The sequence below is a fragment of the Cherax quadricarinatus genome, chromosome 80 (genome assembly GCF_038502225.1).
Source record: "Cherax quadricarinatus isolate ZL_2023a chromosome 80, ASM3850222v1, whole genome shotgun sequence".
Taxonomy (NCBI): Eukaryota; Metazoa; Arthropoda; class Malacostraca; order Decapoda; family Parastacidae; genus Cherax; species Cherax quadricarinatus.
This window is the reverse complement of record NC_091371.1, coordinates 7,992,725-8,007,837: the sequence shown is the minus strand read 5'-3', so window position 1 is coordinate 8,007,837 and position 15,113 is coordinate 7,992,725. Positions and strand designations below refer to the sequence as shown.

The 15,113-nt window shown below is 39.7% G+C and overlaps 1 protein-coding gene across 5 annotated transcripts in view; it reads left to right on the top strand.

Moving 5' to 3' along the window:
- LOC128702308 (G-protein coupled receptor moody) overlaps positions 1-13,996 on the top strand; it is a 94,288-nt gene extending 80,292 nt beyond the window's left edge. For 3 of the 5 annotated variants that reach the window (XM_070102086.1, XM_053796490.2, XM_053796491.2), the window contains exons 2-6: positions 1,932-2,122; positions 5,532-5,790; positions 8,367-8,487; positions 10,272-10,418; positions 10,675-13,996. In XM_070102086.1, the coding sequence (XP_069958187.1) occupies positions 1,972-2,122; positions 5,532-5,790; positions 8,367-8,487; positions 10,272-10,418; positions 10,675-11,118 (1,122 nt within the window). In that variant the 5' untranslated portion in view covers positions 1,932-1,971 and the 3' untranslated portion in view covers positions 11,119-13,996. The remainder of the gene's footprint in view (positions 1-1,931; positions 2,123-5,531; positions 5,791-8,366; positions 8,488-10,271; positions 10,419-10,674) is intronic. The other 2 variants (XM_053796492.2, XM_070102087.1) reach the window with 2 other exon arrangements.
- Positions 13,997-15,113: the final 1,117 nt, after the last annotated feature.

Genomic DNA, 15,113 nt, shown 5'->3' with positions numbered 1-15,113 from the left:
GTAACATTTAACACATTACCCCCAGTGTGTTGAGATGTGTATTCACGTTGAGTAAATCAGGAGAGGGATATCTCAGTGTATTTCCCACGAGAGATAAGTGTATGTCACAGTTTATACACACCGGAAAGTAAATGTAGCTCAATAATATACACACCAAGTATATACATGAGAGGTACGTGTCTCTCGGTGTATATTTCGTGTTTTTTTTATGTACAGTGAATCAGACAAGCCGAACAGCCCTTAATATATATATATATATATATATATATATATATATATATATATATATATATATATATATATATATATATATATATATATCTTGATTCATAACTCTTGCCACAAAATAAACTGAGCATCTACACAACTAACCCGCACATAGAAGAGAGGAGCTCACGACGACGATTCCGTCCGACTTGAACCATTTAACATATAATTTAGCATAGTCCAAACCAGAGAGCCAATTACCAGACCCCTGACAGATATAACATTTAACAGATATAATATTCTGTTTGTTTGGCAAGGCAGTCGTTGCTTTATAAGCTAAGCTTGCATCCCAACCTGAAAAGCGCAGGCGGATTGCATCCTTAATTAATCTCGTGTAGTCGATTGGCTTCAAACCCAAGAAATTGTTGGGCAATGAAAATTTAATTTAATCAGGGGGAGGCGCTAAATCCGTAAGGGTCATAAAATGCCTGAAAATGGGGAATGAAGAGCTGAGCAAGATTTTTTATTCAGACAGGTTCTGACTAAAGGAAAGCTTTCTTAAGCTTTACCAGTGACCTGAAGCTTTTCAGAGAAGTGGTTTTCCTAACAGTGGCATCCCATTCTAACCAGTCAGAAACTAACCTAAATGTCGTTGAACGAACTGAGTGTCATCCATAATTTAGTGAAGTCAGTACTTCTACTAATTTCGTGAAGTAAGTGCTTCATTCCAGTGACTTCATGTAATCAGTATTTCCAGTAATTTCTCGGTCATTGCTTATTTCTAGCAAGTTGGTGAAGTCAGTGTTCATTTTCACAATTTTTTACGGCGGATTTGCTGTTACTTTACTAAGAAACTTTTGATTTGGTGAAAATGAGACATTGAAAGTGTATTGTTGTGGTTCATGTCAACTGTTATGTAGATAATCTCAAAGTCTCTGGCTAATCTGTTGATATTTAATCAGACGAGGTTTAGAACACGAATAGAGTACGAACACGAATATTGCACGTACAAGGATAAAGGTGTACACATGTAACTCACACACATACACTGAAGGCACTAACCCCCACACAGACACAGCTGTAAGAAGAGGTATGATAGAGCTCATGGAACAGGGAGAGTGAACTGGTAGCGATCAGTGAAGAGACGGGGCCAGGATCTGTGACTCGGCCCCTGTAACCACAACTAGGTGAGTACAACTAGGTGAGCACACACACACACACACACACACACACACACACACACACACACACACACACACACACACACACACACACACACACACACAAACACACACACACACACACACAAATGACGTAGTGGAGGCAGGAACCATACATAGTTTTAAGTCGAAGTTTGATAATGCTCATGGAGTAGGGAGAGAGAGGACCTAGTAGCGATCAGTTAAGAGGCAGGGCCAAGAGCTATGACTCGACCCCTGCAACCACAAATAGCTAACATACACACATATTCGAACCCTACAACCACAAATAAGTGAGTACAAATAGGCGAGTACACGTTCGCTACATCACCGTTCATCAGGTTAGTTCATCTGATCTGGTTACTATGCCGTTTCTGCTTTTCAGGAATGGATACGAAGCTTTTATTGAAACGTTTGACTCGGGGAACAGCGAAATGTCGCCTCAATAGAAGTGTGTGTTGCATATTGCATCATCAATCCTGCAAGACAGTCAAAAAAAAAAATCAAATATTTTCGTGCTTTCAGAAGTGTGGTGTTGTGCAGAGGAGAGTAGTCGTGGTCCAACATGGAGGCAGCATCGTCCCCACCAGCGGTAACTTCACAAGCAATATCCTCGGTCACCAACACAACAAACCAGCCTGACATTACATACAGCTACCACATACTCGGTCTCACCGCGGCCTGTGTCTTCATTATAGCCATTGTTGGAACAATAGGTCAGTCACCAGCAGTAGCTTACACTGTATGGAACGATAACAATCAGTCAGTCATCAGCAGTAACTTGCACTGCACGGAACGATAACAATCGGTCAGTCACCAGCAGTAACTTAAACTGTATGGAACGATAACAATCGGTCAGTCACCAGCAGTAACTTACACTGTATGGAACGATAACAATCGGTCAGTCACCAGCAGTAACTTGCACTGCACGGAACGTTAACCTTTTTTTCAGGTCTTTAAAATTTTTACTCTGTGACGTGTTAATTAGTGTGTTAATTTATTTTTTTTAAATGATAAAATTGCGTGCAGAGTTTAGGTAGTGAAATAACGATGTCGGAAGATTGTAAGAAGATGAAATTCCTCCATATCTCTCTCTCTCTCTCTCTCTCTCTCTCTCTCTCTCTCTCTCTCGTGTTCATTTCTCTCACATTGAAGTGACCAAACGCATCCTTGTTACTTACTGTTGAGTTCCACGATATCCTTACTGCTCTTGTCCTGATTGCTGACCGTGGTAACAAAGGGCTTTGAGCCTGAGATATTGCTACAGGTACCCCGTGTATAGACTGTGTGGCATATTGAACATCAAATGCTGCTGGTATCACATAAAATGCATTTTCTGTTATGTAAAGTGTTTCAGATTCTATGTAGATTGTGTGTGTGTGTGTGTGTGTGGGTGTGGGTGTGTGTGTGTGTATGTGTGTGTGTGTGTGGGTGTGTGTGTCTACTCACCTATTTGTGGTTGCAGGGGTCGAGTCTTAGCTCCTGGCCCCCGGCCTCTTCACCGGTTGCTACTGGGCCCTCTCTCTCCCCGCTCCATGAGCTTTATCATACCTAGTCTTAAAACTATGTATGGTTCCTGCCTCCACTACATCACTTTCCAGGCTATTCCACTGTGTGTGTGTGTGTGTGTGTGTGTGTGTGTGTGTGTGTGTGTGTGTGTGTGTGTGTGTGTGTGTACTCGCTTACTAATGGTTGCAGGGGTGAGGAACTGCGTCGAAAACCTTCTTACAGTCTATGAAAATGCAGTCTACCAACTCCTCTCTCTCCTGTCTTACATCTGTTACCTTGCTGTAAAACTCCAGTAGGTTTGTGACTCGGTATTTTACAGTGCTGGTTATCGTGAATAACAAAAAAGGCACAATACCGTGACTGGAACGATACACAAATAACCCGCACATAAAAGAGAGAAGCTTACGACGACGTTATCGTGTATAAACTCACTTATTTCTAGGCGCATCACCACTCTTATTCTGATATCTTCTCCATGACTTAGCATACTATACATGTCAGTGACACTGGTCTGTAGTTTAATGCTGCCTGTCTGTCTCCTTTCATAAAAACTGGGACTACATTTGCTGTCTTCCACGCCTCCGGTAGTTGCCCTGTTACGAAAGATGTGAAAGAGTGCCATTAGTGGCTCACACAGTGCGTTTGCCTCGTCTCTCAGTACCCACGGAGAGATGTTGCCCGGGCCCACTACCTTCGAGATATCTACCTTGCTCAGCAGTCTCTTCACCACCTCATCGGTTGTGTATAGTGTGTGTGTGTGTGTGTGTGTGTGGGATGATACCACATCATGGTATCAGTTGTTGAGGTGTTAACAATGAAATCAACAGACACAAGAAATCCCAAGAATCCTACAGGACGTTACTAGTGTCACAATACCTGATAACATTACCAGCTTTGGCCTGTGTAACACAGCTCATTTCTTTGTTACTTTGTTGCTCTTGCTTTCCTTGTTATTGTGTGACTTTGCTACTTTCGTATTTAGATCTATGTTATTGTTTCATGTCAATAGGAGAGCTTAGATGCTATTAACGGGCTCTTGTTCCGAGAAAAGGGAGTTACCCTTCCCGTGTATGGAACCTGGTTACTTTCAGTTCCCTAGACGCTGTGTTCTAAACGGGTTTAGCGCCTCCCCCTAAACATAAAAGTAATATAATATTGATATAAGATAATAATAATTAATAATTATAATGATAATAATGCTAATAATCAGAGAGGTGTATTTCTCGATTTACCTACACTGAATTTATTATATTTTTTATACTAAGTCAATAAATCACAGGTTTGTTAGACAAAACACATAAACTGACGCTTCAGTGATCATGTGAGTCAGTGTGAGATTTATCATCTAATATCACGTACGTTGTAAAACAATGCTTGTTTGTTGGTTGGTGTTTGTTAAGCGCGTACTACCTCTCCTTATCCTCTGGTGGATACGCTGCTGTAATGACTTCCTCTCTCTCTCTCTCTCTCTCTCTCTCTCTCTCTCTCTCTCTCTCTCTCTCTCTCTCTCTCTCTCTCTGTTTTCCAGCTTTGCACATAACCTGGGCAGCTCTCTGTGTGATAGTCAAAAAAGCCTTGATACTACCCTCGTATTGCTAACACTTCTTATTACTGATTTGAGTAATTATTATTATTATTATAATCATAACTAGCGCTAAACCCACAAGGGTCACACAACGATAGCTTGAGTAAATAGATTCAGTACATTAATGATAGGGAGATATATGGTATAAAATACCGATAAGATGGAAAAATAATTACAAACGCAGTAATGATGCGAGCCTTTATAGACAACGTTTCGCCCAGTGTGTGGGCGAAACGTTGTGTTCAGCTTTCATTCACATTAATGGTACACAGTATCGACAAGTTGGGGAACATGACACATGTGCAGCACAGGATACACACTCCGAGAGGTGTTAGGTTAGGTTAGGTAAGGTTTGTCAGGAAACAGGACAAGTGTTTCCTGACGCGGGTCTTAGATGATGACCCGCCTTTGGAGCTTTGGTCATCTGACCGAGGCCTTCCGCTGGCTCACCAGTCCACCCCTTTAAAAAATAATGGTCATTTATAGCCAATTGAGCTACATTTTTCCGAGAGGTGTCTATTTTTCAGCGTATAAATACTGAACATTTACTTAATCCCTATTTTAGGGATTAACGCTTCCTTAATGACCCTCGTGTAAACGATAGACTTTATGTTGCGTTAACCAGCTATGTGTACCACATAGGTATTTTTATTTACGAAGGTGTTTCACTAGCCAGAACAATTTGTTTCTTTTTTTTCCAATTCAGAACAGAGATTATATTCTGGAGACAGTGGAAGATGAGGTGGTCAGTCCCTGAGCCTTCATACAGAAATTATTCAAATTCTCATATGTGTTACCTATTCTGTCGTCTTTCTCCTTTCTATCTCCCGTTTTTGGTTTTCTCTTCTTTTTATCGCTTAATTTCAACCTAACAATAGTTTAAGACGAACCATATCAGCGCCATAAATTTATTTTCCTGTATGCCGGTTATTTGTGAATGGTCCTCTTATGGTGAGATCAAGATCCACGTACTCCTAAACACTCCTGTGTTACGTTTAAATAGTCTCATGTCATCTTCTTTACCTCGACAGGCAATTTCCTGGCGGTTGTATCGCTTCTACTAAGTAAAAAACTCCGTCGTAGTCCATCCACAGCCTTCATGATAAACCTGCCCGCCTGCCTACTGCCCGTCTGCACGCTGGGGATGACCACGTATGGTATTGGGTGTTTGCAAATGCAGCAAGACGGTTCTGTAAACTATCCAGACTGGGCAGTAATCCACTTCTTCACCTTGGGTCTGATCCTCAGCCAGGTCCACCTCCACACCATCTGTGCGCTCGCCTTCAACAGGTCAGTCCCTCATACGATTGAAATCAAATATTTAACTCATCGGCTTTTTCTCATCGAGGTAATTTGACCCCAGGAAAGCACCTTCACTGATAGATGGGAAGACACAATACGCATGGTTATTATCCTGTCCAACATTTAGAACTTTGCATTTATTAAACTGCAGCTGCCACTTCTCCTACCTCTGCATCAGTATATTCAAATCTTCTTGGAGTGCTCTAATGTCTTCATTAGAATAAATTGGACGGCCTATTTTCGCGTAAACAAAGATTTTACTGGAACACGTTTCGCTCAGGGTAGAGTTTTATCAAGTCCAGACTTAAGAACATAAGAACATAAATAAGATGGAACACTGCAGCAGTCCTACTGGCCCATGCGAGCAATACTTGGAGGCGTTACTCCAGTACATCCAATTTCAACAGCACTGTGACTTTTAATAGGCACAGCAGCCAAATACAATAGTGAGGTAAACAATAATCAGTGAGGGGGAAAAAACACATATATCATGTGAATCATAACGAGATCATTTACTGTAATAATAAATATTGATAATAGTACAATCTTCCTCTATACATGCCTTTCTCCACCACTTGCTGGCTGCCAGCCATGCTCCAACAACACCACTTGCTGGCTGCCAGCCATGCTCCAACAACACCACTTGCTGGCTGCCAGCCATGCTCCAACAACACCACTTGCTGGCTGCCAGCCATGCTCCAACAACACCACTTGCTGGCTGCCAGCCATGCTCCAACAACACCACTTGCTGGCTGCCAGCCATGCTCCAACAACACCACTTGCTGGCTGCCAGCCATGCTCCAACAACACCACTTGCTGGCTGCCAGCCATGCTCCAACAACACCACTTGCTGGCTGCCAGCCATGCTCCAACAACACCACTTGCTGGCTGCCAGCCATGCTCCAACAACACCACTTGCTGGCTGCCAGCCATGCTCCAACAACACCACTTGCTGGCTGCCAGCCATGCTCCAACAACACCACTTGCTGGCTGCCAGCCATGCTCCAACAACACCACTTGCTGGCTGCCAGCCATGCTCCAACAACACCACTTGCTGGCTGCCAGCCATGCTCCAACAACACCACTTGCTGGCTGCCAGCCATGCTCCAACAACACCACTTGCTGGCTGCCAGCCATGCTCCAACAACACCACTTGCTGGCTGCCAGCCATGCTCCAACAACACCACTTGCTGGCTGCCAGCCATGCTCCAACAACACCACTTGCTGGCTGCCAGCCATGCTCCAACAACACCACTTGCTGGCTGCCAGCCATGCTCCAACAACACCACTTGCTGGCTGCCAGCCATGCTCCAACAACACCACTTGCTGGCTGCCAGCCATGCTCCAACAACTGGTTAGTGTATATCAGTTGTATTCAGTACCGAAAAGTTAATGAATTACAGATATATGCAACATCTGCGTATCTTTAAGTGTAGACGTTTCGCCATCCAGTGATTTCATCAGTACAATGTATGGACATGACAGAAATATATACAGTTGGAGTAACGTCTACAGGAAAAGATGCCCAGATGTTTCACATCTGTCTAATTCATCAACTGGTCAGTTGTAAAACGAAGCCACAAGGAAGAAATAAACCAGAAGATAAGAGGATTATTGTATATTTCGACCTCACAGTGAAGCCCTCTTCAGTCTGGTGGCCCTCTTCAGTCTGGTGGCCCTCTTCAGGCTGACATGTAAAAAAGTATTGGTTAAATATGCATTTTTCCAGGGCATACTGCGCTAATTTCACATTTCTAATTAGTTACATAGCTGATACTTGAGTAAACATTGCAAATGATGCTTTTCATTTCTCGTGTTTGTAATTTCTTCTGAAATAAATGCGTGTGCTTGTGTAATTATAGTTTACTTGTATAATTATAGTTGTATAATTGTAGTTTACTTGTATAATTATAGTGTATATTTTCTCTCACCCAGGACCTTGGGTAGAGAAGTAGGGCCTTTAACCTAACTCCTGTGTTAAATTGATAATTTATCTAACGAAGCTCCTATGTTAGAGTGATGAATCTTCTAACTTAGGTCCTGTGTTGGAGGGATGAATCTTCTAACTTAGGTCCTGTATTGGAGGGATGAATCTTCTAACTTAGGTCCTGTGTTAGAGGGATGAATCTTCTAACTTAGGTCCTGTATTGGAGGGATGAATCTTCTAACTTAGGTCCTGTGTTAGAGGGATGAATCTTCTAACTTAGGTCCTGTATTAGAGGGATGAATCTTCTAACTTAGGTCCTGTGTTAGAGGGATGAATCTTCTAACTTAGGCCCTGTATTGGAGGGATGAATCTTCTAACTTAGGTCCTGTGTTAGAGGGATGAATCTTCTAACTTAGATCCTGTATTGGAGGAATGAATCTTCTAACTTAGGTCCTATGTTAGAGGGATGAATCTTCTAACTTAGGTCCTGTATTAGTAATGACCCCTCTAACATAGGTTTTCGGGTGGAGGGATGATCCTTTTACCCCAGGAACTAGGTTTGATAGAGTATATACTACTCAAATATTTTTTATTTCAAATGCTGTGATTTTGTATGCGTATTTACGTTTCACTACAGGATGCTGGCGGTAGTGTATCCTGTGACATACAAGCGTGTGATGCAGCGAAGGAGGGTTATTGTGTACCTGTTAGTTCTGTGGGCGTACTCGACTCTATTGTGGCTGCCTCTCATCTTCGGGGTGAGTACTTCAGGTGTTCCTGATAGTTCTGTGGGCGTACTCGACTCTATTGTGGCTGCCTCTCATCTTCGGGGTGAGTACTTCAGGTGTTCCTGGTAGTTCTGTGGGCGTACTTGGATTTCCTCTGGCTTCCTCTCCCTTTCTCTGCAAGTCTTCAGAGTTGTTATTAGTTTATTCGCCGTGGAAAAAAAAACAAAGAAACCTGATACAGGGTTTTCTGTCATATGATACCCCATTCTGTGGTGCCCGACCTTGATTTGTGTATGTGTTTATGGTCTGCCTGTGAATAATTAGTCTTTCTTCTCTTTGGATTCTCTCAGATTTCTTTATTCCCGTCGTTATTATGATGCACTTTCTCTCCCGGGATTGTAAGATCTCAGTTGCCTCTGTTAATATTGCTTGGCTAATTTTCAAGAGCACACATTCCAAGAATTTAGAATTGCCCGCCCCGTCCTTGGATCGAATCTGATTACCCTCATTACCAGTGCGCTGTTTGACTCGTACGGATTTAGTCCTTCCCATGAATAATAATAATAATTTTAAAATAAGAATAGTTATTATTATTATTTTTTTATTATTATTATTTTAGTCGAAAACTGGTGCCATGATCATTAACCGCAATGGCTAGACCTTATTAGATTAACGAGATTAACTGACATGTAGCTGAACAAGCTTCCTCGTTAACCTGTTGTGCACACTCACACGAAGTGCACTCCAGTCGCTATTTGATAAACATCCTGCAGTGATTTGTCAGTCTGTTTTCAATCGTGTCACGCTTACTTTATTAGTCACCCAGCATGACCATGTGACTTACCAGCAGTGCAGGAGCTGCAGAGTGTTCACCAGTGTGTTTACGTTGGTCTGGTGTCAGTACCTCGATTCCCAGGCGGATTGAGACGTATGTGCAAGTTTCCCTACACCTGCTGCGGTTAATGGATACGTGTGAATTGCTCAATTGTTCTGAATGACGTCCTGGGGAAGGGGTCTTATGCTTCAGAGTTGGGCTTTAAAATAAACTCAGGATTATAGAAGACATTAACACAGTTGAGAGGAAGAGGAAGAAAAAGTCTAAAGAATTGGGATAAGAGTTGGCGAGTGATATTTATATTATGCAATAATCGCCAACAAGCAATATACAAAATGCAAAACAACCGCTGGGGAGTTGAAAGATAGCTCTAGGTCTTTCGTACTGCAATCAATACATCATCAGGAGCTTGGTATATTGTCCAAGCAAATATATATACATATATATATATATATATATATATATATATATATATATATATATATATATATATATATATATATATATATATATATATGCAATAAGATCACAGTAAACAGGTGATTTCAGAATATGCAAAACAACCACTCTGAAAGAATAGAGAAATTCCAAGCGCTTTCGTGACTACTGACATAATGTGAGTAGTCACGAAAGCGCTTGGAATTTCTCTATTCTTTCAGAGTGGTTGTTTTGCATATATATATATATATATATATATATATATATATATATATATATATATATATATATATATATATTACTGTCTATATGTGAACTATTTGTAAAGTTCAACATGTCATTGGTAATATAGTTGAACCACGAAATAACATTAACCAGATCTGAAACTACAGTGTAAGTTTTAAATCACTGGTTCTTTCATGGACGGTGTTGTCTTGATGCGACCTGATCACTTCCCACAGTCGAGGTACTTTCCTCATTATATCATATACTAAAGGATAATCATTATACAATGGAAATATATGGTTGGTATACTCTGCAGGTGTTCGGGAAGCTTGAGTATGACAGCAAGGAGTTGCTGGTGTCCATGAAGACTAAGTCGAGGTCCAAGAGAGCCATTCATGTGTTCTTCACATATGTTCTCCCGATCTTGTTTACCAGCGCCTGCTACATTATCATGTACTACAAGGTAGGTGTGTGTGTGTGTGTGCGCACATTAATAATTTGATAAACGCAAAGTCTGTGCTTGAAGACACAAGTTTCAGAACAAGATTTATTGGTACAACGTTTCGCCTTACAATTCTTTCTAGAACTTTAAAAATTATGATAAGATTTACATAATACGTAACAGTGCACCAATAAATGATGTTTGTGCAGATGTTGTATTTGTTTTTTTTTTTATTTGAGGATAATACGTCCATTTCATTCAGTGTTTTTGCTTGCAGTTGCGTCAGTCCCGAGTGAACAGGATGCAACACTGCCGTCGCAAGAGCGTGAGTGAGGCAGCTGAAGAACGCGCTCTTCACCAATGGGATGAGCAGGTCACTCGCACCATCCTTGTCATCTTCCTGGTGCTGTTATCCTGTAGCGTCCCTCACATCGTCATCCATATGCTCCATCTCCACGATAAACTACCCGCTGTCTGGATATTACTTCACGTGGTCTTCTGGCTTCAGTTCTGCATCGACCCCATCATTTACATGGCTATGAGCCAGCAGTACCGGGAAGCTACTGCCAGTTGCCTCAGGAAGGTCATCCCACGCATCGGTATGTTTACAGTTTCTCAAGCTGAGGCCAGATCCGAAGCCAGGAGTGATTTAAGGACCGAACCTTCGGATAATGCTCAAGCAAACTCAGAAAAGGACGCAAAATACTTCCAGAGAGTCTAACCAAAATTAGCGGTTAGTTTTCAGACACAAGAGAAAACTTTAGTTGATATCTAACTTCTGGACAGAAACTTAATTGGGCTTTTGTTTGAAAGTATATTAAGTCCCAACTTCTCAATGGTCCAAAACAGACCGAAACGTTGTCTAAAGTTTCCTCTCCTGAGATGAATCAATGCTGTGACACTGAGAGGTCATCAGTAATATAAAGTGTTGAAGACAATATCAGTGCTTCATCACCAACGAAGAATTAACTAAAACTTCTTGACAAACATTAAAAATTACTTGTAAAAATTGTAACAATAGTTCATAATTTCTGTTATATATGAAAATGAAATATTTAACTTACATACACAAACTAGTGATAGAGGAATCATTCGGTACAAATGAATCTAGTGTTAAGGTTAGGTTATAATTATCTCTGACAGTATGTTGTTTGAATACGTCAATGACATGAAATGCATAAAGTGTGGTCAAAGCCAAGGCCATTAACAAGAACATTATATCTTAAGTGTTCAGATGTCAAAACAAAAGTACAGTGGACCCCCGCTTAACGATCACCTCCAAATGCGACCAATTATGTAAGTGTATTTATGTAAGTGCGTTTGTACGTGTATGTTTGGGGGTCTGAAATGGACTAATCTACTTCACAATATTCCTTATGGGAAAAAATTCGGTCAGTACTGGCACCTGAACATACTTCTGGAATGAAAAAAGTTCGTTAACCGGGAGTCCACTGTATACACATTGTGCACCGGCTAGAGGAATGAACTATTAACCAAAGATAACCAAAGATATTAAAGGAAATAAGATTCTTGATATTTTGAGATTATATTTCCACATTGTATTGTATAGATTAGCTGTGTGTAAAAAATGAAATGACTGTAATACTTTAAATATGTAATCATGCCCACTATGGTCAGATTAAGACCCAATGTGACCTCTGTAATCCTATTGTTTTGCGCTACCACTCACAGGATGAGCTGAAGGTACACAGTAAACTAGGTGGTTAGGCGGCATTAATGAAGAGGATTCTAAGCCGAGCCCTAATTTGAATTATATATATATATATATATATATATATATATATATATATATATATATATATATATATATATATATATATATATATATATTTTCAACAAGTCGGCCGTCTCCCACCGAGACAGGGTGACCCGAAAAAGAAAGAAAATCCCCAAAAAGAAAATACTTTCATCATTCAACACTTTCACCACACTCACACATTATCACTGCTTTTGCAGAGGTGCTCAGAACACAACAGTTTAGAAGCATATACGTATAAAGATACACAACATACTCCTCCAAACTGCCAATATCCCAAACCCCTCCTTTAAAGTGCAGGCATTGTACTTCCCATTTCCAGGACTCAAGTCCGACTATATGAAAATAACCGGTTTCCCTGAATCCCTTCACTAAATATTACCCTGCTCACACTCCAACAGATCGTCAGGTCCCAAGTATCATTCGTCTTCACTCCTATCTAACACGCTCATGCACGCTTGCTGGAAGTCCAAGCCCCTCGCCCACAAAACCTCCTTTACCCCCTCTTTCCAACCCTTTCGAGGACGACCCCTACCCCTCTTTCCTTCCCCTATAGACTTATATGCTTTCCATGTCATTATATATATATATATATATATATATATATATATATATATATATATATATATATATATATATATATATATCGTGCCGAATATGTAAAATTGGTCAATTAGCAAGAACTCATTTAAAATTAAGCCCTTTCTGAAATTTTCTCTTATACGTTTAAAGATATATTTTTTCATTAATGTTAATGTAAAAGTTTTTTTATTTTGCACCAAAAGAATCTTAGGAAACGTGCCTAACCTTATTATAACAAGAACAATTTATTTTAGCCTAACCCAACTAAATATATTTTAAATACGTTTACAATAATTTAATACTAAACAAACACAATCAAATATATTTTTTTCGTTAGGTTCAGAATGATTTTGGCGAAATTATTGCATACACAAATTTTCACTTGTCCTATATGGCAAGATGAGCATTGCTATTTAAGCCAGGATAGCAAGTTCTGCCTATTCGGCACGACATATATATATATATATATATATATATATATATATATATATATATATATATATATATATATATATATATATATATATATATATATATATATATATATATATGCGCTTAATAATTCGCAAACATGTGACATATTCACAAACATTATCTCTCAGTCCACAGCAGAACGTGTAAACTCGGCATCAGAGTACACAGTACTTTATCAAGTCTGGTGTAGTGGATAAAGTGTGGATAAAGTACTGTGTATTCTGATGCCGAGTTTGCAGGTTCGAGGTCCTGCTGAGGAGCCAGAAATAATGTTTATGTATAATTATATATGTCATAGCTGTAATGCAATTACAGCTATGACATATATAATTATACACTAATAATTAATAGATCTACCCAGCGTCAGCTGGGTAGATCTATTAATACAAAGAGGCAATTGAGTAAACCCCCCATATAGTGGCATACGCCAATACTGTGAAGCTATAAACCACTCAATAGACATCATTGACTGTGTCTTCTAGTCGCTCTAATACCATTCAGATGGCAAGAGTCTCGTAGCACCAACAGAGACAATCCTTCCCTCTATAATAATGACCGGTCAGTACAGTTACCTCATTCCTACTTTTACTTTAATTTATTAATATTCTTTTTTCTTGTCTCTTTTCTTTTACTTAGGTTAATTTGATGTTTAGCATATGTTCAGATCTGATTCTTCTAGATGATTATCTCTGATGTTGTGCGGTGTCTGATGATGGAGTGAGTTAACTCCGAAACTAGTCGAGAATAAATGACGTTTTAAGTAGCAGTGCGGATTTTCATCTTCCCTATGTGTGTATGTACATATATATATATATATATATATATATATATATATATATATATATATATATATATATATATATATATATATATATATATATATATATATATATATATATACAATAAAGTATCACAAAAATCTTGCACATAATGCAAATTTACAGCCCAAAATGGCTTAGCGCTTCTTTTTTATTATAATAATAATACAGCCCAAAAAAATGAAAAATTCATAGGTATATTTTTAGAGCCCGTTTTCACTTGAACTTTTGGAAGCTCTGTGAATATCTCTTGATAGCGAGTCTGGCATTAGCAGTAACTTAAGGGGATTATAACTTCATAACTTGCTCAACCATCGAGTTTTATCTAAGTTCCTAATTCAGCAGTGAGTCTCATTCCGCTGCTGAATAATGAGAAGGAGAGTGCATCTCCGAGTGTAGACACTACCATGCACTCCTTCAAGGACTACTGATGAAGGGTTCTTGATTTAAGGAGCTGGAACTGCCCTCACCTGCCTCTTTCGCGAGGGATGGAACCATGATGTTAGTAAGGGACTCTTGTTGTACGGGATTGCAGCTGTACTTCCTTTCCTTATTTCTAACTTTATTGTTTTTCGTTTCCTAGGCGCTGTGTAACAGTTACAGATTGAGAACCTCCCCATAATAATAACAATAATAATAATAATAATAATAATAATAATAATAATGTACGGGATAAAAACCTGAATAAATAAATTCCTACAGGGGCTCTCACCTAGGGAAGGACCATGGCGGAACGACCATGGCGGGGACGACTATAGTTGGGACGACCTTGGCTGGGATGACCTTGGCGGAACGATCAAGGCGGCAACGACCATGAACTAATACAATTGCCTCCTACACCCTCCTATTTTTTCTTCAGTAAGTTTTGCTTCTTTATATCTCTGTATTAGAGCCCCGGGAGCGCCTTGGCTGTGAGCACCTGATAACAAGTAATGGAAACTCCCTGCTAATGACTAAGGAAAAAAATCATTAAATTTACCCAAGAAAAGCGACTACATTCTCTGAATACGGAATTAGAAGTTTGGGGCATTTCCATCTGGATTGTTGTTGTTCTTGATTCACCGG